Raw genomic sequence first — 22,758 nt, 5'->3', positions numbered from 1 at the left:
CACTCAGGTGATACATAACACGGGCCATGCATACATACAACACGATCGATGCCCCCTTTTCTACCTCTCTATGCTTTTTCTTTCTAATGGTTGGTTCGTAAATGGACAAATGATGGATGCCCATTATTTAACCGTCGTAACGTTGTCCCGTCTGTGTCAATCTGGGGTTGTCGTGACACATAACGTTCAGCATGTGCAAACAGCCAGAGACGTATCTGGTAGGGTAGCTTTGCAAGTTGCAGCGGACGAACATGACGACTGCAACTCAAAAAGCCATAAGAACGGGGATGGAGACGGGTAGAAGCGGTAGGCGGTTTTTGAAAATGAAAACGGCTGCTGTTTCTCTGCGCCCGTTGATGGAGGCAATCCATTCTTGCCTTCAAGGCTCACGTGTAACGAGGACAGATCTCTCTAGTTTCTCTTCAGTTGTTGACCGTTCATGTCTCAAAAGAGCCATTCTCGCGATTGGTCCTCGTCGTCGGCCACTCATGTTATTCGTTATATGCGCCCTGGCAGCAGATACACAGTGTCCCATGTACCTTGACGTGCGAATCGCCAATACTATCCTCACTAGTGTTGCCGTGTCAGGTCGCATTGCATGTGCAGCTCTCGGTTGTAGCTATCCGCTCGACAGTGTAGGCATGTAACTTTTGTCGAGCTTGTCTTTTATGTACGATGCGAGGTTCTTCTTCCACTTCGCTTCTTTCATAGATGCGAGTACACCGCCTGCGCTAGATTGTCAACTCAGCGTCAACCTGCAAGGACTACGTGCAGTCTCGTCGAAAGATGGGCGGTATTGACATTTATTCGGATGTCAATCATCTATACTGCGTTGAAACTGAAAGCCAGAAAGTCAAGATAAATATCGAAACTGAAGGGTCTCAGGGTTGACCGGGCGTTCGGCAAGGAGACTGGTGGGGGACTCGGATCGGAACAACCTCTTGGTTGGAATGTCTCCCGAGCGAACCAGGAAGTACAGTAGCCATCATATCTGGCGCATAACAGCCCTGCGAGGAGTCTTGCTTGGAGGTATGTTACTGTACAGTGTGGAAGCCCCAAATCAATGGCGTGTGCTGTGATACTTCTCTGGTCGAGAGTGGCTGGCTTTTTGCCTTGTTACGGCCCAGGCCAGCGATGCCCAACGACGGGCAGCGGTTTGCGATTTCGGTTTTGAGGTAGCGAACCGACCCCCGACAAGATCATGTTTCGATAACTGTAGGGCAACGTACTTGAATCCCAATGCTTCTCCCACCTGTTCCCGCCCTGGCAGAGTCGGAAAAAGCAGACGACTTCGCCAGACTACATAATACATATGCGAGTACGGGCGCACAGCATAGGGCAGCTATTAATTGGCAGGTCGCAAGCCGACCGACATCGAGACTTGCTCTTGCTCACGGGACCCGGGGTGTAAGAGGGGCTTCGTGGGAATGGTATGCAAAGGAAGTTGGACAGAATACAGTTCGGTTCTCCACGCAAAACACTTTTGAAATGTCACGATAGGCAGGTGAACTTGTGGCGTTTTCGGGTAAAGTAGCCTTGATCTCCGGGTGAGCCGTCGTCCTTTACCCTTATTTCATCCTGACTTTCAGATAATCAACAAGGTGTTGCATGTACACGTGGCGATTGTTGTTCGCTTGCGTGAATTTCTCTTGGAAAATTTGTTGTCCCCTTTCTCTGAAGAATGATTGCTGAATCGACAGTTGTGGGCAGGCCAAAGCAGCGACAAGACTGACGGCTCGTTTTGTGCCTTGGACATGGTCGCATCTCGCCAGGGCAGCATTCCCAACACACGCAGCGCACCCAGTATGCCCGTGCAATGAATTACTGGTACAGGCTTGTGCTCCAACGACAGCCCATCACCGGCGCTGCTGCTATCGCTGTTGCCAGACAAATGTCAATGGACGCATCTGGATGGAGCGGCAGGAGCGGTTTCTCGACCGTGGTTGGTTGGAATCACAAAAAGCTCGAGTCATCAGTGGCGCAGACTTTTCTCCTCCGGTGTTCCATGCTTGCTGCCTACATGAGCGAAAGAGGCGGTCTAGCTGCCCAACTCGAGAGCCTCAATCAGCGATTTTACAGACCCCTTTTCAGCCTTACCCCAATCAACGCCCTTCAACTTTTGTGCTGCTGGGTCATTGAGGCTGATCGAGGTTAGTCCCCAGAGCTCATCAACCACAAAGCTCCTGATACGTGGCCATGGATGCATCATGAGGGCACCGAGTCTCTTACGAGCGTCCGTGATACCCTCTTGTTTCCGCTGTTCATCTGTACCGTCCACAGATGCCTGTTTAGAGCCGTGGGATCGACCGAGCGCAGCGACGGCGCCGTAGACCCTGATACAGGCCTCGATCTTGCGCACGTTTCCCGTCTTATAGCAAGCTTTTTGGGCCTGTAGGCATAGGCTCTTGTAGTTGATCTTGTCACATGTTTGAAAGATGCCCACATGGAGCAGGAAAGCAGTGATCTCCAATGTCGGGACTAGCACGCGGTCCTGGCCTTGCCTGCTCTTAAGATTGCGAAGGAGTGCAGTGCACACGGCGTCTGTCTTCTCCTTCGACTGTTGGCAAAAGTCGCACAGGGCAGCTCTAGTTGCGATGACAAGCTCTTCGTTTCCGGTGTCGGCGGATGAGACAAGTCCTGCCAGGAGCTCCTCCATCCAAATATCCGGGTCAGCTTTAAGAGTGTCTGATATACTGGGTTGTAATGCGTCTTCGAATAACAAATTAAGCAAGAAGCCGAAGTAGACTCTGGAAGAGAAAGTTGATTCGCGAACCCTAGCAGAGCAACTGGAACCTGTCAGCATCTTTGTTGACAATAACATCAGGCAACCGGACTGGACTCACTTCGATTTAAGAGCCAGAGCTAGAGCTGTCTGCGCTTCAGCTCTAACTTTGTCCAACTTCTCGGCTGCAAGACGCAAAATGCGCAAGAACAACGCTGAAACAACCCGGACAGCCTCGTTTGTGGGAAGTCGATCGAGTCTCTCCCAGAGGAACTTTGTTGCTTTGATAGCCTGCAAGCGGACTAGAGACCCGACGTCACCCCGTGCATTGGTGGTGTAGTCATCCAAGCCGGCGGCAATCAGCTCGAGAAATGTGTCAACATTTTCTCGCAATATATCACTCTGAGTTAGACTAGAGAGGATAGAAACTCGGGTTTCAATCTCATTATCACTCTTCCAACGCTCGACAAAGGCGCTGCACATTAAGCTTCTGTCCTGCTCAGCGACCTTCAAAGTCGCAAGTACGGAGTACGACATGGCGAGCGCAGCGAAATATCCCGACGCGGTAGTTGCTCGACCAGATGGACGATAACGAACAGCGTCAGCCCATTCGCGTACGACGTTTTCACGCTCAGCATCTTCACAGAATATGAGCAGAACAAGCGCAGCTTCAGAAGCTACATATATGATTTCCTGCTCGGGACGGACAAGCCATTTTGCCAGGTTAGCTTTAGCAAGTCCTGCAATCCTGCTAACTTGTTCAGGTCTAGGTGTCATCTTCGCAACCAGGCTGGAAATCTCAATGCCACTTTTTGCAAAGAGGGCTTGTCCAGGCAGCAATACCTTTTCGGGCGACCTTAGTGTAGCACCATTACTGCTCAGTACAGATGACTGCAAGACCGGGAAGGAGGATATTATCAAAGAGCTCGCTCCCTCGGCGATCAATTCCGGTTTACGGTATGTTGTGATGTTGGCATCTGTCAGGATTTCTGTTAACCCCGCAAGAGAATGGGAAATGAAGTTTGGGATAGAGTCGTGGGAAACGGTGCTTCCTGCGTCTTGAGACGCGCTTGCAATATTCGGGAATGCGTCGAGCAAGGATGCAAAGCTCATAAGTAGCCCGTGTCTTTCCTCCACTTGCCGTACTTGCAGTGACTTGACCCGGTCAAGGACCATGGTCATGAAGTGCGTGAGCCTTGCAGCCGAATCAGGAACGCCCACGGCAAGCTCTGAAGCAATGGTGCCAAAGGACGCTCCTGCTGCTCTTCTTGCCATGGCGTCGAAATCGCCGATGCCCCTCCAGCCGAGGAGAGCGTGCAAAATGGCCTCGCCATACTGACTCGATAATTTGGTGACATTCAGGGCGACCTCCTGGAGAGCTCTGGATCTCCGAGCTACAGCGTGGTAGTCAACTGTTTGAACCACCCAAATTCCCTTCTCAACCGTATCAGGATGACGGCCAATCAGTTCCTGCAAGGCGGCAGAAGAACCACGTCTGATGTTTCCTGATGGATCCAGGCATGCAGCCACCACGAGTTCCGTAGCCAGAATTTGGAGCATAGAGGCCTGTTGGTTGTAGGATCTGGCTGAAATCGTAGAGCTGGTGGGGACTGCAAGCAGTTCCTTTGTACTATATCTACGTGCGAGTGCCCATATGCCGAAGCACGCCGCATCTCGAACATTGGTGCCGATAGATCCGCCAGAAGTTCCTCGCCTTTCGAACGAAAGCCCGGTCAAAAGGGCATTGATGATGCCATTGAGATTTTCTGCCGGGGGTGAACGTCTGTATAGCAGGTGGGATAGAGTGAGCATCAGCCCATGCCACTCGAGAGGATCAACGGCGCCAATGTCCATGACTGGCGGTGCGTTTGTATCCTTGGGGTCCTTGACCCATAGGACATTTTTGTTCAACGAGTCAATCACGGCCTCGACAACTTCTGAGGCCATGTCAGGATCAAGCTTCAAGGTGATGACACTCAGAGCTTTGCTAGCAGCGAACCGGACTGGCGTATCATTATCTGCAAGATTTTCGAGTAAGAAACCAATGGTAGTTTCAATAATCTCCATGCTCGACATATCTTGCCTAGACATGCGCAAGATGGAAACCGCGAGTGACCGAATCACCTTGATCATTGTCTTGCGAGCCAGTGCCGATGACATGACGGAACCGGCAGCATTTTGATCAGTGGCAGCCCCATGAACCTCGTGAAACAAAGTCAGCAGATATTTGTCCATGTCGGAGGTATCGATTGACGAGATAAGAACGCCGGACAGGAAGGAGAGAACGCCGATGTAATGGTAAGGTGTTCTCTCAAGTCCCTCTTGAGGGCGAAGAGCGGAGAGAGCCCAATTTACCAAGGCATCCATTACGCCAAGTTGTTGCATATCTCTGCGCATGGAAACACGGACCAAGAGGGCTTTTGCGGCATCTCGCTCCTTGCCCGGGGAGGCAAGATACTTGATGGCCAGAGGCAGAATGCGAGTAGTTATACCGGGAAGACCTCGAGGCCACTGAAAACCGGGTATAGGCACGAGATCATCCTGCTCGATATCGGTTGATGAGATGGTGGCCAAATCAAAGGGGGCAAGCATAAGGTGTGAAAGCCACAACAAAACAATATACCTCTCCTCCCAGGTCCACTGCGGACCGCTACCAGCGGCGGCGGTGCTGGCATCAGTCGAGGAGGGCTGTGCGTCTTGGTGTCTTTCTGACTCCTCCAGGGCGGATAGTACAAGCTCGAGGTACTTTGTCTCGTTGTTGAGAAAGCGGACAATGACCTTTTCACCACGAATCTTGCAGAAAGTGTACAAGATCTTGCAAATGGCCCTCGGCAACGGAGTCAACAGATCCGATCGGGTCGATAGCAGTTTGTTCCGGTAGCGAGATTGCTGATACTCGAGGAAGTTCTCGGCAAGGATGGGAAGCCATTTCGGCAGCCAGGGATCCAGAAGCTGTGGGAGTTCTTGGAAAGGATCAAGGAGCTGTGGATCTCATTAGTTCTCGCTGCCATCGTATACGACTGTAAAGACACTTACTCCGGAAATGATGCGCTCCAGCTCACGAGAACGCACACGGGATCTGACTACAGTGCCACCGGAGCCATGCTGCTTCCTGAGGAAGGGGACTAGGGAGGTGTCGAAATCGGCGATGAGGTCATTGGATATTTTTTGTAGCTTGATGTCCAAGTCGTCTTCTGGCGCGTCCATGATGATGACACACTGCAGTCTCGAAGTTTGATAGTCTAGTAGGATTGAGTGATGGACAGTCGGTGATGATTTCAAGTAAGATGGTTGGTTGATGCCGGCTTCACTTTGGAGCACGGTGCCTGCCGTGAGACTGCGAGGGGAGACTGCCAAGAAAGACAGCTCATTGGCGCTGCCGTCGGTAGCCTGAGTGCCGATGTACCCCGCTTCTACAATCACTGCAAAACAATCCACTGCTCACTCTCGACGGAAGGAGCAGCCAGCAACTACAATCCGATCACGAAGGCAGCATGGACACGCGCTTCGTTCATGTATCATCGAAATCTCTGCACCTGCCTCAACTGGTCAAATGAACGATCGGAGGCCGACGTCGGAAGGTTTTCTCGCTACCTTAGGCTGCAGTATCTTACACTACTACCGCTTCACGGCACTTGGCAGTTGTTCTTGCTGTGTTCGTCAATCGCAGCGGATCACAACAACTGAACAACAACAAACAGCTCACGGCCTTCTCACCACAGCCGGGCATTCAGACACAGGTCACATTGGGCACAGCATGAATCGGTCCCGATAGTGTCGATACTGTTTGGTCTTTATTCAAGTACACCATGGCATGGTCCAATCTACCCTCATGTTCGACCCATATTCCAAGGTACCAAACAGACCAAACACCATTAGAACTACTGATTACCACAAGGAAGCCGCCCGTATTCCATTCCACTTGGTATTACATTACACCACGCTCATATCGTACAGCCATCGAACCCCAAACGCCGTCGTAGAAACCGCGCCCATTCGAAAATGAAAAACAAACACTAAACTACTTCTTGATCGCCGTCAACGCGCCCACCAGCACATCCATGGCCGAGCTGTGTGTTGCTGCCGTCGGCCCCTTGCCTGCCTCGGCTGGCCCTGCCCAGCTGATGCCCAGCTGGTTCTGGGAGTTGCGGTTGTGGGCCCAGATCGAGTCGGCGTTCTTGAGGATGGCGTCCCGGAAGTTGTCGTGCGGCGCTACGTTGTGGAGGTAGGCCAGATTGCGCACAAAGACGCCCTTGAACTGACTCCCGTCATCGCCACAGTGGGGTTCGCACCGGTCGATTTCGCGGATGATGCCGTTTTCGTCCTGAAGCGCCTTGAGCGCTGCATTCGCGATGGTGACGGCTTCGGCCAGATAAGACTGGTCGCCCGTCGCCTTGGACAACTCCACCAGGCCGCCCAAGATGACGCCCTGGTTGTACGACCACGTCGGCATTTTGTTGTTGACGCAGCCCTGGTCCGTCCTCTTCAGCCCGTCGTTGATGAGGCCCTTGTCGTTGATCAAGCCGCTTTGCTTGAACCAGTTCCACGCCTCGACCGTCTGGCTTATGTACCAGTCTTTCCTCGGCGACTCCCGGTTGGCGAGACTGGCGCCTAGGGCGATGTACAGTTCGTTTGCAATGGCGTTCTTGTATTTCCTGTCCTTGCTCCACCATATGCCTCCTCCGCATGTCGGGTCGAGGCCATTTACCACCATATCATCATAAATGGTTTGCGCAGCGGTGAGCATGAAGAGATCGCCTGTTGCGTCCCATCCCCGGACCAGAGCCAGTCCCCACCAACCCTCGTCGTCAAAAAAGTTGTTGAGGAATTTAGGAAAGCCCTGCGATCTTCGTTTTCCTGCTAGTTCGTCCCCTATCGTTTCGTATTCTTCCTCTATCGTTTCGTACTTGTACATCGCGACAAACTTTCCGTTCGCCCCGAGCAGCTTGTCCGCCGTCGCGCTTGTCCTCTGCGCATTGTAGAAGGTGGTCTGGAAGATTTCCTTTATTCTGATGGCTTCGTCGATGGCGGGGTCTGCCAAAGCCAAGTCGCCCATAACCGTGAGGCAGTTGGCGCCGTTCCACCAGCCAGTTGTGTTCCAGAGACCCGACGGTAGGTCATACCACTCTTGGAGCGCCATGGCAGCATCTTGGGCCTTTTGGGCATAAGTGCTGTTGTCCACTTGGGGATAGGTGCTGTTTTCGTTCACCGCATGTCGATGAGGATGGGTGGATGCGAAAAAGAGAGTCCGGGCAGCGAGAGGACCCCATTGAATGGCTACCATTTTGATCAAAAAGAGAGAATGGAAGGACAGAGGTGATCGACGAGAAGCAAGTCTCCTGGGTGACAAGTTCGGTATGGGGGGACCGGGGAGCAGTCGATGGCCTATATACCCGACATGGTCACCACTAGAGCCATATATGTTGGGACTGGCGAGTGATGCATTGGACATCAGTGAAATGCGCGTGGATTCCGACCATGTCGTGTGCCGTGTGCCGTTCCCCCCATGTGTTGCTTTCTTTAACGCCAGGGGCCTTACAAGGCTGTCCGACGTCGACTAAGAATTCGAGACCGAGCCCGTCATCCTATGTAATATGCCAGCCGCGCTAGGGCAGAAGCGAATCACTGCCACCCTCCGCCTGATCCATGGTCATGGACAAAGCTGGGCAGTCAGTCCAACGATGGCAGGGCAGCAGCCCACAAAAAGTCATGGCTCACAATTGCAATACTCGGCGATGCTATGCCTGTCAGGAGGCGTAAAGCATCCAGAGATTCATGTTATCAATGACGTAGCTGCGCGCGCAGTAGCTCGTTGGGCGGTCAGGGGTTAAGGCTACCATCAACACTTCAGGTCAAGAGTCCACGGTCATAGACTGCCAAGTGTTTCATAACAAAATTGGCTTCATGCCTGAATGACCCAAATCCCAAATAGGGTTGGCACCTGGATTAAGCGACAAAGGAAGTGAAGAAATTTGGGCTACCCCTAGCTTCTTCGGCTCGCGCTTATTACACCGTTGCAGTCGGGGCGGCTCTGCTACGCCTACAAGGCCTAAATGATGCCGAATACAACGCTCCCTAAATTGGCGTTGCAGCGCCCAGAAAGGGGCCTATTCAGTGATTTAGGGCGAATAAAGAGCTCTAAGCTCCGTCTCTTTGGGTCGCTTCCCTCTACCTCTTCGTCACTTGTTGTCGATGTGCGAAAGCGGCGTCTTTTGTCCAACGTGAAGCGTCCCGAATGGGCAGCCCGGTTCATATCCAATGCTCTCTTTTCTGGTCAGAACACAGAGTGAAACAACAAGCTCGCCACGAGAGTGCCCTGTCTGGTGTGTCTCACGGGGGGTATTCTTGGAATACCTACTGTCCCACCACAATGTCATTGTGCATGTTCTCTCTTTGATTCAATTCACCTGAAAAGTATCATCGGACGTCCCAGGTCCAGGGCTCCTCGCAACATAGGATCATGCGGTGCTGTTCATACGGTCACGAATATTGAGTGATGGAGCCCGTTCATACGGCGCACTAGGTAATCCATGGCGTTAAATCCATCCTTCGGCAAGCGACGACAGCCGCTGAAGCAATCCCGGTGAAATCACACAATCACGAAAGCGTAGTCTGTTCGGCGGGTGTTCGGACAACCCGGGAACTGGTGATTGGCCCTAAATGATGACTGTCGGCTCCAGCATGGACGTATAAATGGAGAGTGTCTCATTGCTTCTTTACACATGACAAAACCCCGAACAGAGTACATACGGAAGGTAATACAGAGCGATGCTGTCGTGATGCGGCGATCATCATGTCTGGGCATCCCTTCTTCCTCATCGTCGTATGGCTGTTTTTGGCGGTCATGAGGCCTGGATTCCCAAAAGGGGTTTCGTCTGCCCTCAGATGCAGTGTACCTCGCGTCGGGGGCTCCAAAAAAGGTCATCCGAACAGGGCACAGGACGAGACCCGATCCCCAGATCACAAAACCGTTTTCCACGACATCTCATCCTCGAATTATGGTTAATTGACAAAGACGGTATTGGCTTGATTGTCAGGGTGATGACGACATTGGGGTTCAGGTACGGGGCATTGTTCGGTGTATAGCGAACTTGGTCTTTCGGTTTTTAACTCCGATGAGTGGTTGGTTGTTGTTGTTGGTGTCCCGTCACGTGAGAAATAAGCTAGCCATGGGCCCATGGCCATCATCACCATTCAATGGTGCCATGGCCTGCACCTGAGCCCCTATGCCCCAACTTTTAGACCTCCGAACTTTGCACAGTGTGACCTATACTCTTCTCTACTTGATACATTCAACATCACCACTATCTTATTGATTCTTGTCGTTCTTATTCAGCCTGTTCACAGTGGTTCCTGAACCAACCGGACTTCCGGGACAAACCCCTATGATGCACAGGAGATCAAGTATCCACTCAGTTCACATATACTGATATGCAGTCATAATCCCTTTCCTGATCATCGTTCTGTTGATCTGTACCTCTATCAACAGAGCTGAAAATATTGACCCTGAGTTCTCTATCGGCATTCTGGGATGGTCCTACCGAGTTCGAATTGTGAGTCCAATAACCGTTGGCTTTCCATGCTGCTTGCTCGGTGGTCATTCCATCCAGATCGTCATCTCACACCCATTTCTATCAAGGAAGCTGGGTCAGATGGACCGGATTCAGTCACGATCCTTTCTTCCACCCGACTTTTACCTCCTTTACCAACAGCGCGAGCCATCTCAAAATCATGGAGCTTTCACATCTTGCCAGGGATAAGGACCAAACTTCGGCAACCTTGATGTGGTGTTTCCGAAGCATGCCACACGATGGGATCAATTTCTAGTCAGCTCACGCCCATTTCCAATCAAAGAAGGGATCACCAAACCAACAAAACAGGTCATCGATTCACAGACCCCTTCGTTTGATCCGTCTACGAATCTTGAGGGACCTCCTCGTCTGTAGGTAAACCGGCAACGAAAAGATGTCGATAGTTTGCTGCTGTTGAGGTGTTCGTCACACCAGGTGATACGATCTTGGCGATATCCATGTTGCACGAGGAAACAGAAACGCCTGCGAAGCCGGGATCGGGGGCTTCTTTTTTTTTTTTTGAGTAACCCAATCGCTTCGGTCCACGGGAACATTACCTATGATCCACACGATGTTCTTCTGGTACCTCTATGCTTCTTTTCGGAGCAAGAAAAAAGTGGCTTGAGACATTGGAAGGATTTGAGACATTGGAAAGATTTTGAGACCTTCGAAAAGAGTACTAACCCCCAGCCTTTTTTTTATAGTTAGGGGACTGATGAGCTGGCAAAGCTTCCCCAGCACCTTCTGGAAGGGTGCCTACCTAATAGCTAGCCACTGATGTCATATTAACGAAAGAAGGCTTCAGTGGCTGAGACAAAAGGGGTTGGTTGGGTCTTCTGGGGTATCAAGTTAGATCCAACTTCAATTTGAAGTCTCTTGGTCTCTCCAATCGTTTTGTTATTGTCAGTATTATTGGCTTTAGTCCGCACGCAACATCTGGGGATCTAAGCTGCTAAGAGCGGCTGAGTTGAAGGTCTTTTTGACCTCTCCAACACATAGGGTAGCTACCGCCATAGCTATCCTTGACTCCATTGTTATTCATCAACTATCTCATTCGCAGTATACATATGAACACGGGGTGTTGTTGCACTTTCTATCTTCGTCAGGGGTCGTCAGAAATTTAGCGGTCAGATAGACAGGAGCAGATCAGCCGGGCTCATCTCAAAGGGTCATCATAGCAGGTCTTAATGTAGATCTGTACGTTCTCGGGGATAAAAGGAATGCGTGCATTCGGATCTCGGAGAAGGAGATTAACCAACTTGGACAGTCATTGTTGTCTGTGTGGAATGCACTCGAGCTTTTGCATCAGACTTGCTAAGCTTTGCTCCGTAACCTCTTTTGTCGTGTGAATTGATGAACAGATTTGTTCTTCGCAGAAAGAAAAAGAAGAAAAAGAAAAAGAAGTCAAAGGATAAATTGTCTTGGTTTTTCATAGCTGATGCTCGACAATTGTGTTGTTCATTCAGTGGAGAAGTTCTCACAGCAGGCTTGCTCCCAAGTACGAGTAGAGGGATTCGTGGGCAGCTACCCAGGTCTCGTTTATATAGTGTTTTGTTCTATCTCAACACATGGCCTTATTCTCTACCACCAATTCTTCATATACAATCATAAGGTAGTAAGGTATGTGGTCTCATATATCCGGATGGTGTACTGGAAAACTCGAGATCCCACCTTTGAGGGAAGCAACGGTGCGGACATGCCATTTTGGCGCCGACATGGATGAGAACCAATAGATGGCTTTTTTCCATTTGCAGAATACCATTTTGAGCACACAAATAACCCCAATACCGCCGTATTCGTCGAACTGCTACCAATTACTACTTGACTTCTTGAGCGGCACTAAACTGAGGATGTGCACGTCGGGCAGTCGGGCGGTCGGGGAACAAGATCGGAACACCCGACGCCAAGACTTTCTACAAGCCGACGGCTTCCCCGATGTTAAACACCGATGGACCATCCAACCACCCTATGTAACTGCCGAACTGCTCGGCAATTAATCCTCATGGCAGTACTTATTGGCTAGTCAACATCCACCCCGAAACAAAACACACACGATCATACAAGAAGGGATTATTCCGTCTTGATTTATGTACACTACACCAAACGCGAGCTACATCAATTACATATAAGGCAGAGGATCCCCCCAGTGGCCAAAGTCCAAAGGAACGCCAGTAAAATCACCCAAAGCGGCAATACTAGTCAAGGGAGCGCCGGTGCAATAATCTACATCAACACTGTTCGAGGGGAGCGTAGTCCCAAAGACACCAACATAACCCCCCGACGACGACGACGATGATGACACGCCGTTGCCATCCCCTAGTACACTCACATGCCCCTGCCCTTGCCCCTGCAGCGGCAACGATTGAGAAGAAGAAGTGTGATCAGAGTTTCTACTGGTCTGCACAGTTGTTGTTGTTGTTGTTGTTGAACGTGTTGTATGTGATGCCTGTTGTTGCTTCTGCTGCTCCGCCACAACCAAGTCATAAGCACGCAGAAAGTTCACCAGACAATCGTGGCACCGCGAGATGACGAGGCTGTTTTCGCCGAAGCGGGACAGTAAGTCGACGGCGTCGCTGAGGGCGGAGCGAACCGTGGTGAGTTCGGAGTCACTGAGGAGGTCGGAAAAGGAGGGTTTTGTGCCGGCAATAAGGAGGACGGTGTAAAGAGTCAGGGAGGCGCCGAAAGCTGTGAGGTGAGTTAGAGATGAGATTGGTATAGTTTGTAGTTAAGTGACCTTTGCCCCCATCACAAGAGCAGGCAGCAAAGCATCAAGGGGCCGGAAGGGAGTAGATGAGTGGGTGGATGACAACAAACGAATTTGACGTACCGTGATAAGCAGTCAACCACCAAGCTCCCGAAAGCAGCACCTTCTGGTTCTGCCACCGGTCCACAATCGCTTTTGCAAGCGCTATACATTCTCTGCAGGCACGAATACATCTCCGCAGGGATACTACACCGGACTCGCGCAGTAGTGCCACGTTCGTGTCGACCTCGCCATGCCCACGCCCAGGTTCCAGCTGGACTCCGAGAAACTTGAGTAGAACTGGACGCTCGACCAGGGTGCATAAACCGTAGTACCGAAGGCTGAGAACGGCTCGTAGGCGTTGGGCTTCGATGCTTGGTGATGGTGATTCTAGGACAGGAGGAGGAATTTCCGCAGCCAAGTTTTGGGGCCGTAAGTCTGGTGGTACAGACTGGTGCCATTGGGATAACTTCCATGAGAAATCAAAGGCTAGACGAAGGGTGTCGAAGGTGTTGACGTGGTTGAGGGAGCTGCCGCCTGCGTTGTCGTCGTATAGCTGGGACACCACCTGACATGTGATATGTGAAAGTTGGACACCGCATTTAAAGGCATCTACGCTCGTTGCAATGACGGCTCGGCTTGCGTACATGGTGGGAAAATGTTCGTTGATGTCTAGTGGGGGTTCCAGTCGTTTCTGAAGAGAGGGAGGGATGGTCATGGGCCGACCGAATTTGGCGCTCAGGTTGTTGTCGTTCATGATAATCAAGAACCACGTTCGCTTACGCATCTCACGCTCGAGAAGGGTCAAGTGTCGAGAGGAATCGGCTGAGTGCAAGCCTATTTGCAAAGCGGACTTGACGGCCAACGAGTGTAAGGTCCAGAGCTGGGCTGACTGGGAAGAGCCATGAAGATACTCGATCATGAGGCAGAGGAGTTGTACTGTATAGGAAGGGGGTATTATGTTAGCGGGCGGTTGCTGGAAATTAGTCAGAACCGGAATCCTTTACCGGTTTCTAAACTGGACGAGATCAGGAACTGTGGCATGACCAGGTCTTTGGCCCACTGAAAGTATCTTTCCGAGGTTTCGGCCGATGTCTCGGAGGGAGTAGAGGGAGAATTGGTACGGTACACGGTGGCAATGATCATGTAGAGCAGAGCCAGCCACACGCGGCGAGCGCCCATGAACCCTTTCTTCCGCAGGTCGTTGTAGGTGCTCATGAACGTGTCTTGATGGATGACGGGGAAGAAAAGGCCTATGGTGCTGAAGTATTCGTGAATGATGTGGGCGGCTTCTGGTTCCGGAGGGACATGATGGCCAGGTCTGGATCCAACGTTGACCCCGTCATCTGAAGGCCCTCGTCGTCCGCTTTCTGAACGCGGCTGTTCAAGTGACGAATACCTTGAAGATGCAAGTGAAGTTGCAGAGGTCGGCACAGCTCGTGAGCGAGAGGTTTGACTTTGAGCCCGAGTCAAGGCTAGCGAAAGTTGGCGCACCAAGGCCACGTTGGAAGAAGGACCAAAATATGTGCAGTTCTCTCCATCATCTGTCAGTTGGACCTCGCCCATGCCATCGACGTGGACATTTCCTTGGTGCGAACGTGGGAGCCCTGTCATTGTAGGCGGATCGCTCGTGCCACTATTAGACTCGCCGACGTCTTCTTGGGCATCGGCGTCATCGCCATCGTCCTGGGTGGTATGTTGACGGCTGGTCCCAGTTCCTCTAGCATTGATCCTGTCTTCAAGAGCACTCAACCTGGAAAGGATGTCCGAAGGAGGAGTGTCTGTGGTGCTTGACCTTGGGCGGTGATGTGGTGCCGGCGGCTCGTCATAGACGCAGGGTGCGTCGAGCTCTTTACATCGACCACAGCTGGGATGTTGGCCATCACACTGTTCCCGTATTGCTGATGTGAGATGCTAGTTGACCACATATCTGCCTCGAGTTCGATGTAAACCGTTTGGAAAGGACGTACCCGTGACTTGCGATTTCGGCAGTTGTGGCAGGCAATGGAAACACGCACGCGCTTCCTTGGACGGTCCTTATCCATGGATTTATGGTCTCTTGTACTTGAAGAAGACTCACGTTGAGACCTGGACGTTGTGGTGATGACACTTTAATGTGGCGATGGACAAGCGTAGAGGTGGTGGTGTTTTGTGTGTACGGTGATATGTTTGCTATCTACATGCATACCACTGTAGTTCTAAAAGCTCAGGCACCCCACCTGCTGATGGCCGCGCTAATGCACGATACGGAGCCCCAGTCGGCATACGGTCCATGTTATAAGCGCTAACACGCACCGACCCGTAACGGCAATTCATTCTTTTCCAAAAACACGCCACCTCATCCCGTCGACACAACACAACACATCTCTCTCCACACAACATCATACAATATCAAAGAGGCGCCGGGTGTCCATCAACATCCGACTTGTCGACCCAGTTACCGTGCAGACCCGGCCTCAACCGCACCGGCAACTTGATGAGGGCCACCTCTTTGGTCAAGTCCTTGGTGTCCAACACGGCGAGCTCGCTGCACATGTCCTCGTAGTTGGCCAGCAACACCATCACATATCCATCGCCCTCCGCCGCTTCTGAGTTGCGCGGGATGAATATGCACTCGCCCGTGAGTTTGCGCGGTCCTGGAAGGTATCGCTGAATGTCCCCCGTCTTGTGGTTTAAGTGAGCGAGGCCGTTGGATATGGGCGCGCCCCCTCCAGCGCGCGGCATGACAAACTCAAAGTCGGTTACCCCGGGCTTGCGGTCGAAGATGCAGAAGAAGGTGTGCTTGTGCTGCCGCGTCGCCACACGGTCATCAATGCGCGGAAACTCCATGTCGTCGTCCACCAGGTATGTCGGCTCTCCCAGCTGAAGCTCGTCTGATTGGTAGTCGAGCACGAAGTTGGCAAAGTGCGCTTCCACCTCGCCCGGCCTGGGCCCCTTGCCGTTCGCGTCTGGCCACCAGAAGAAGACGTTGTCCTTGGCGTAGGCCATCTGGAGCTGGATGTGGCCCTTGTCGTCCTCGAACGCGTTGGCAACGTGGCCGGCGAATCCATGCGGCGCCTCAAACCACTTGACATCGCTGCCCTGGGCCCCTCTGCGCGGCAAGACTCCGATGTACATGGGAATGCTGTAGTCCCACTGCCAATGGTCGCCGCCTTGTTTCATGCGCTCTACATCGCACACGAGGGGTATGATGGGGAAAATGACAAAGTTCTCGGTGACCGCAAAGTCGTGGATCATGCCGCACACCGGGCTCACCAGCCAGACTGTCTCGGCGATCTTGCCGTCGGGTCCGAAACTGTAGTAGCAGATGTCACGGGTGCCGTCTCCCTTGGCCTCGTATCCGAAGCACACCATCTCCCGCGTCACCGGATCGAACTTGGGGTGTGCTGTGAACGTGAGGCTCGGGAGCTGCCCGTCAAAGTCATAGACGCCAAACGTCTCGAGCGTCTCGGGGTCCATGGCGTAGGGCGGTGAGTCCTCCTTGAGTGCGAGAAGCTGGCCACGCCAGTAGACAATGTTGGTGTTGGCAGTCGACCGGACCTTGAATTCAACTAGGTCGGTGTATTTGTTTCTGTATTTGCCTGGGCGACTCGTATGTCAGCGCTTCAGCTGCCATGATGCAAGACAGTGATGCTACTCACCCAGCAGGGATCGGCGTGCTTCTGCCTCACGGACGAACTTTTCGGTCCGCACATAACGCTGCTTGAGGTCGACATGGCCATCCTTGAAGTAGAAGCCACTGATGTTGCCGTCGCCATTGAACCACGGATCATTGGGGATGAAGGATGGCAAGTGTGGTTCTGGCATGACACGGTAGAAGGTGCCCTCTATGCTCTTGGGGATTTCTCCGACTACCTCCAAATTGGTGATGTCGCCTTCGAATCGAACCGGTCTCATGAAACCCGCTGTGTTTTCGCCTTGAAAGTACCTCGGTGCCGGTGGAAGCTCTTCCGGTTGTTTTCCAGGGACCGCGTCCTTGACACCATTGCCATGGCTGTCTTTGGGCGCATCAGAGAAGACGTATTCGGCCATAACGGGAGAGATAAACTAAGAACAGCAAAGTTGAAGAAGACAATGAAACGGCATCTGTAGAAGTGATAGGTTTGCTTCGAGGTGGTGTGGGCTTTCCTGAGAGCAATTCTCCCGAGTTTATATATACGAAAGCTTATGCCGATCAGATGCCATGCGCAACATACTATTCTACTAAAGCCACTTAACCGGCACTGCTGGTTGCCTACGCCGTTATCCCCGCCCGATTCCAACTTTGACGTTGGTACAATATCGCATTGGTCGACAAGCCGATGAGCTAGGGATCGGGTGTCGGGGGTCGGGTCGGGTCGGGGATAGTCCGGGTCAGCTTCCGACAACACCTTGATTACCACGGCTGACCGGCAGCCTTTCCCCGAGACCTCTTCTCTCTTCTCGGGACGACGCCCTCGGCTCGGCTCATGCTTCTTCACTTCTCACCGTCTGTCCCCCTTTATGCCTACGCCAGACTCTTTCTCCGCCCACCTTAACTTCTATGTCCGGGGTAGATGTGGAAATGCCGGCAGTCCGAGTGACACACAGTGCCGGGTCGATTCGAATGTGTATATCGTGGCTCTATGGCCCTTCTCTCTCTCTAGCCATATAGACGGCCACAGAGGTATTGGGGTAGTGAAGCTCGTGTGTCCCCCTCAACGTTCTTTGCTGCTGAGTACACCATCCTGATTCCGGTTTCACCCAATCCAACGTCCATCATGGCCGCACCACCCAACAGCAGAGTCCTTCCACCTTCCTTTGCTGTCACCACCTTTGACGAAGTTATGGATGCCATAGTCACTTTTGTCGTCCTAGACAATCTTGAATGATCAAATGCGGAGCGGTTCTATGGAGATGTGTGGCCTTTGGACGAAATGACTGACCATACCCCGAGCGATGCCATCCAGCCAAATCAGCTGAAGGAAGCCCGAGAGGTAGTAGTCAAGCTTGCCAACCGGTACAAGTAACCATTGTGGACCATCTCGCGTGGCAAGAATCTTGGGCAAGTAAATAACTTCTCCCTCCCCTTCAACAAAGTTGCAAAGCAGTATGCAAACTTGTCGATGAAAAAGGTACCTACTGGGTGAGCGGTGCAATAATACGTGGTTTCGTCATTCTCGAATCTTCACAGGATGAACGCAAGTGAGCAAAGAACACGTCTAGGCCATTGTTGAGCCCAGTGTTTCCTCCTTCGATCTGTACGATTAAATCCGCGAGAAACCAGCGCTCGGTTGGGGCTTAACTCTGGAAAAAACCCCCCTTCGCCTCGACGCGTCCATGCTAGCAGTCCCGAAGAGTCAGGTACGGCTTCCCGGCAATTCGGTGTCCCGGGGATTTAGACAGCCGCTTGGAATGCTGGGTTTGATGTGTTTTGTTTTGTTTGCTGACTTTCACGTCTACGGACGGTATGTGTTTGCGATGGCTCTGGAGGTGTACAGGCCGCATGACGAGGGAGCAAGAATTAAAGGAAAAAAAAAAAAAAAAAAAAAAAAAAAAAAAAAAAAAAAAAAACAAGAAGACTATTCGACAGGCTGATGAAGGATGCAGAGAGAAAGGGGATGTCCGAGTATACAACGCATTTAAATCGTATGGATAGGGTAGGTTTAGAGGGCAGTTTGACTGGCCTGGAAGTGGAGCTGATGAGGACTCTGGATAAGAGAGATGCACTGGTCCAGGTTTTGAAGAAAAATGAAGGAGTTTTTGGATCCTGAGGACTCTTCTTAAGGCAAGGGAAATCGGGCAGTTCGGACGGTGGCCCGGCCCGGACGTAGAGGTAAGCTCAAAGATCGAAGTAGATTCCTACCCACGCACAGTGAGTGCTTCCTGACCTCCTTTTGATGAGGGAGACAAGATGATCGTAGAAGAAAACCCTTTCCGACAAAGTCTACAGTCAACAAACGCAAAGACAGTCTAGAACCAGACAAAGTTCTGAAGGACCTAGCAAGAGAGAGAGCACAAAACCGCCCGTGGATTTCAGTCCAATCCGCAGGCAAAGTTGCGAACCACATCACTGGTTCGGCGCACCATTTGACCCAAGCTCTTCCCATTGCCCTGGCATCAAGAGACGGGAAGACGGGTCCTTGCACGCACATAAGGCGATTAGGCGAACTACCTGGGTTGTAGGCGAGAAAGAAGAAAAAAAAAATCATAATCGTTTCCCATGCCGTCCCGTCCTCCGTTCGTCGGCCGATAATAGCATTGCACGGACTGATTGTAGCAAACCATTCATTTGCTCTTTGGTGCATCCTTGGGTTCGAAGGTACCTCCTAACTACCTATGTGATGAGATGTCCTCAACGGCCCTGGGTCATATCGCTTCCTCCTGGGTAGGCGCTTGTGTAACGCTCGGTTAAAACGAAGAGCATTTTGGTTGTTCTATGTTTCGGATTATTGACAAGGCCAGAAGGAAGGATGTCCTTTATCTTTCAGAAGCGGTCCGTTATAGGATGGATTACGAGGATGTGTTTTCGATTCGTTTCGAAGGACATTTCAGAGACGTGATGGAACTAGGAAGGATGGATGTCTCGTTGTTGGGTAGGTACAAATATGACGGGAAAAGCCGCTCCGGTATTATATGTATGCGGCTGCTTCAGCCCATGTATGTATGCCCTGGGGAGTAGATATCTTGCGAGTGGTTTGGACTTTTACATGCCTGGGTATGTGGGAGGTATGGGCCAAAGTATTGGTACTATCGGGTACGTATTCCTTTTTTTTTTTTTTTTTTTTTTTCGATCAGTGATTACAGATCTTTCTTTAACCCCTTCCGTAGTTATCATTTGTAGTGCACTGACAAATATCCGGAAAACGTTTCACGTTCTGCTTCCCACCGGCTATTCACACCCTCTTCGGCCAGAGCTCAGTTCTCGTTTTCATAGTTACATTTTGGTGGAATACTTACGGTGCTTGCTGCATGCATGTCATCGTATGGAGATTTCCAACAACAAGGGTAATCGAAGGCCGTCGAAAGACACTCTCCGCTTTATACGAGAGAGGAAACTTCATGATGAGACAATGAACTCGTGAGGTGATGGCTACATGTTACTCCGCTCTGGGTTTCCGTTTAGATCTTGTTGCATATTTCGCGAGCAGGGAAGAAGGGACATGGAAACCCCATGCAGAGAGGTCAAGTGTCATGGAAGGATCGCTGGAGTGTAATTTAGAGTTAGTTGACAGCTGGGGCTACGGAGCTACCTCCGGTTTTTTTTCTAACTACCCACTTCCCTTCAGTCCCACACTCGGTTACATACTCAACTTGGAATTTCTTGCAGGTCGGTTTACGAGTGAAAGCCGAGCCAGCAGTCATTTCTTCAATCTATCCGGATGTGTGCCATTCATAGTCTGATATCCCTTCACTATATCCCGTCCTGCCAAAAGGGTTGTATCTCGTCCTGCCAAGAAAGCATAAAAGAGCCTCGTATAAGCAAAACAAGTTCTGGACACCGCCACAGCAAGGCCGTTATCTGTCACTGTCCCCCGTTACCATGGTTTGGTTCCAGCTGTTTTCAGCATCGGGCCCTGATCCCGTTAGTGGTATGCACTGCCATGTATGTGCTCGAACCCTTCCACCGTCCCATTGGATGTACTGTATAGCCCGCGGCGGAAGTTTCAGAACTCGAGGGCTATTCCACTGGTGATGCTTGCCCCATCGTGAAGCTCCTTGATGATGATGACGATGATGACAATGATGATGGGTGGGGAAGAACCGTCACATCGAGCTTCCCCGCCAAAAGGTACTGCAATTTGCAATTTGACAGCGCATGTGCAAGTACCGCACCATGTACCTGTACAAACCCAACCCAACCCTCTCATCGGTCGTTACATGGAAGCCGTTGTTGCGTCGTTGCGGTACCTGCTTGAGCGAGCTGCAGCAGAGCACACCACTCACACACCATCACACACCATGTCATTCATATGTACCATACGTACAGTAGAAACCCCTGCAGATGCCCACTCTCCATTTGGCTCAAAAACGCCCTTTTGCTGAATATTTCAGATGCCCGTATTCCATCTGGTGGTTCCTATGATAGCTAGATAGGTAACTGCTATTTGCAAAGGGGTTTTTACCAAGACCACTCATCTTCAGCGTTTCCATGTGGTCATTCATGTCTTGGCCTTGACAGTATGCAGAGAGAGATATGCAAAAAGGTAGCGTTGGATGCTGCGCTTCTAGCGTTATGCAAGCCAAAGCAGATCGGGATCTAGCGCCTAGCGTCATGCATGTAAGCTGTAATGGAAGCTTGGTGTGAGTGGGTGGGACCTTTGCGATATGTCCATAGGGCCAACTTGGATTGGAGAGCAAGCTTCTGTCTTTTCTTCTTTTCTATTTTTTGACATGGTAATTTACCTCCTGAACACAAGATCGAAACCGAACCCATAAGCACTTTGCCAGATTGTACAATAATAGCTCGGCGGAAGGAAACCTGATGTCGGTTCCTGCTGTTATCCTCCCTACGCGCGGTCGGATTACTATGAATGTCTCTTTTTCTATTATCTTCTTCCTTTTTTCTTGCATGCTTCTCGATCATGATTTCGTATCTTACAGTGCCCTCGATGCACACGTTGGCTGTGCTTGTTCACATACTACTTACTGTCCACGAATCTTCCAAACCCAAAACTAAGGAAGGTAGATACGGCGTGTTAGCCGCCAACCAGCCGCAACCATGTTGAATTGAAAGTTCCTTCCTTTCATCAAACCATAATGTTCCTCAAATGTTTCCCTCGCTCCTTTCCCCCGGCCCACCCCAGCCCAGACCGGGTCTTTACAATCTAACAAACCCACCGGAAGTCGCACCCCCAGTACCCCGCCCCCCGGACCCGGACCCGATTCTGCGGGGAACCTCAGGCACTGCACTCACTGGGATTACGGGGATCACTGGGAAACGGGACCGAAGCGAGTAGTAATATGGAATCCAAACCAGACCGCCGCGGCGGGCGGGAGTTACGTTGCACGGCGTTTTCCTTGCGCAAGGGTTTTGCGGGGCGGATATGTAGAGGAAAGGAATGGAAGGTAAGTGGAAGCGTGAAGAAAAACTGTCACTGTGTCTGCCTAGGTACACCCGTAGGCATGCGCGCGCGGAACAAGGAGAAGCGGACATGGAAGTTTCCATGCCGTGGAATCTGGGGGGGTTCCAATCTGTAACGCGCCGAAGGGTCGGAGACTCGGAGGTTTGGGGGGGACTTAAAGGGATGGAAATTGGTTGGATGACTGGATACGTGTAGGGATACCGACGTTGTGCTGAGTGGATGAAACTACCACCATGTACGGCCGGTATTAAATCTATTTAATATCTTTGATGGTTTGTTATGGAGGTTCATAAAGTCCACAATGTCGCAAGGATCGATGAGTGACAGCCTAAAGCTGCTTCTGGGAAAAGTACCATGCAGATAAAACACATACACACAAGATGTGTTTTGACTAGGTGATTTTCGCAAGAATGGCCAGTCTTTCTCGGTCTGGCCCGTTTCGACTCTCTCTTCTTCTTAGTCTGCTGAAGATCACAGATCAAAGTCTAGACTTGATCTGCCAAGTTGACCGTCACTACCTAGGTAGGTACGATATATGTATCGAGTCAAGGGAGGGACTGCATGTGCCTAATGAGGAAACCGTTACCAAAAGATAGGGCTAACGATATTCGTTTTTGGTCATACATCGATCTGTACCTACCTAGGTTGATCAGGAAAAGCCTGTAGTTGCCTCAATTT

At 51.3% G+C, this 22,758-nt stretch overlaps 4 protein-coding genes across 4 annotated transcripts; all 4 read right to left on the bottom strand.

The window, feature by feature from the left end:
• Window positions 1-1,909: 1,909 nt before the first annotated feature.
• B0T23DRAFT_244017 (tubulin folding cofactor D C terminal-domain-containing protein) lies at window positions 1,910-6,006 on the bottom strand. The gene is made up of 3 exons (XM_062834080.1): window positions 5,759-6,006; window positions 2,844-5,704; window positions 1,910-2,786 (listed from the first exon to the last, which is right to left on the bottom strand). The coding sequence occupies exons 1-3, from the start codon at window positions 5,927-5,929 to the stop codon at window positions 2,039-2,041; spliced, it is 3,780 nt and encodes a 1,259-aa protein (XP_062688788.1). The 5' UTR covers window positions 5,930-6,006; the 3' UTR covers window positions 1,910-2,038.
• A 737-nt stretch (window positions 6,007-6,743) lies between these two features.
• B0T23DRAFT_399589 (glycosyl hydrolase family 76-domain-containing protein) lies at window positions 6,744-8,006 on the bottom strand (the record flags this gene model as incomplete). Its single annotated transcript, XM_062838435.1, has 1 exon — window positions 6,744-8,006. The coding sequence occupies one exon, from the start codon at window positions 8,004-8,006 to the stop codon at window positions 6,744-6,746; it is 1,263 nt and encodes a 420-aa protein (XP_062688787.1).
• A 4,345-nt stretch (window positions 8,007-12,351) lies between these two features.
• B0T23DRAFT_243985 (fungal-specific transcription factor domain-containing protein) lies at window positions 12,352-15,191 on the bottom strand. The gene is made up of 4 exons (XM_062834079.1): window positions 15,007-15,191; window positions 14,044-14,950; window positions 13,121-13,975; window positions 12,352-12,978 (listed from the first exon to the last, which is right to left on the bottom strand). Exons 1-4 carry the CDS (start codon window positions 15,079-15,081, stop codon window positions 12,413-12,415), a joined length of 2,403 nt encoding a protein of 800 aa, XP_062688786.1. The 5' UTR covers window positions 15,082-15,191; the 3' UTR covers window positions 12,352-12,412.
• Window positions 15,192-15,375: 184 nt separating this feature from the next.
• On the bottom strand, window positions 15,376-17,293 carry B0T23DRAFT_243970 (carotenoid oxygenase). Its single transcript, XM_062834078.1, has 2 exons — window positions 16,678-17,293; window positions 15,376-16,617 (listed from the first exon to the last, which is right to left on the bottom strand). Exons 1-2 carry the CDS (start codon window positions 17,066-17,068, stop codon window positions 15,428-15,430), a joined length of 1,581 nt encoding a protein of 526 aa, XP_062688785.1. The 5' UTR covers window positions 17,069-17,293; the 3' UTR covers window positions 15,376-15,427.
• Window positions 17,294-22,758: the final 5,465 nt, after the last annotated feature.

This window comes from Neurospora hispaniola (assembly GCF_033458365.1).
Source record: "Neurospora hispaniola strain FGSC 10403 chromosome Unknown B0T23scaffold_9, whole genome shotgun sequence".
Classification (NCBI taxonomy): domain Eukaryota; kingdom Fungi; phylum Ascomycota; class Sordariomycetes; order Sordariales; family Sordariaceae; genus Neurospora; species Neurospora hispaniola.
The sequence above is the reverse complement of the archived record's forward strand: the minus strand, read 5'-3'. Positions and strand labels throughout refer to the sequence as shown.

Bases quoted from the DNA above. Each gene is read 5' to 3' on its own strand.
- B0T23DRAFT_244017 (XM_062834080.1), bottom strand. From the start codon at position 5,929: ATGGACGCGCCAGAAGACGACTTGGACATCAAGCTACAAAAAATATCC. The intron at 5,705-5,758 runs GTAAGTGTCTTT...TGAGATCCACAG, and splicing joins TGGAGCGCATCATTTCCGGA to CTCCTTGATCCTTTCCAAGA. The intron at 2,787-2,843 runs GTGAGTCCAGTC...GACAGGTTCCAG, and splicing joins GCTCTGGCTCTTAAATCGAA to TTGCTCTGCTAGGGTTCGCG.
- B0T23DRAFT_243985 (XM_062834079.1), bottom strand. From the start codon at position 15,081: ATGGATAAGGACCGTCCAAGGAAGCGCGTGCGTGTTTCCATTGCCTGC. The intron at 14,951-15,006 runs GTACGTCCTTTC...GTGGTCAACTAG, and splicing joins GCCGAAATCGCAAGTCACGG to CATCTCACATCAGCAATACG. The intron at 12,979-13,120 runs GTACGTCAAATT...CTCACCTCACAG, and splicing joins GTGGTTGACTGCTTATCACG to CTTTCGGCGCCTCCCTGACT.
- B0T23DRAFT_243970 (XM_062834078.1), bottom strand. From the start codon at position 17,068: ATGGCCGAATACGTCTTCTCTGATGCGCCCAAAGACAGCCATGGCAAT. The intron at 16,618-16,677 runs GTGAGTAGCATC...CGAGTCGCCCAG, and splicing joins AGCACGCCGATCCCTGCTGG to GCAAATACAGAAACAAATAC.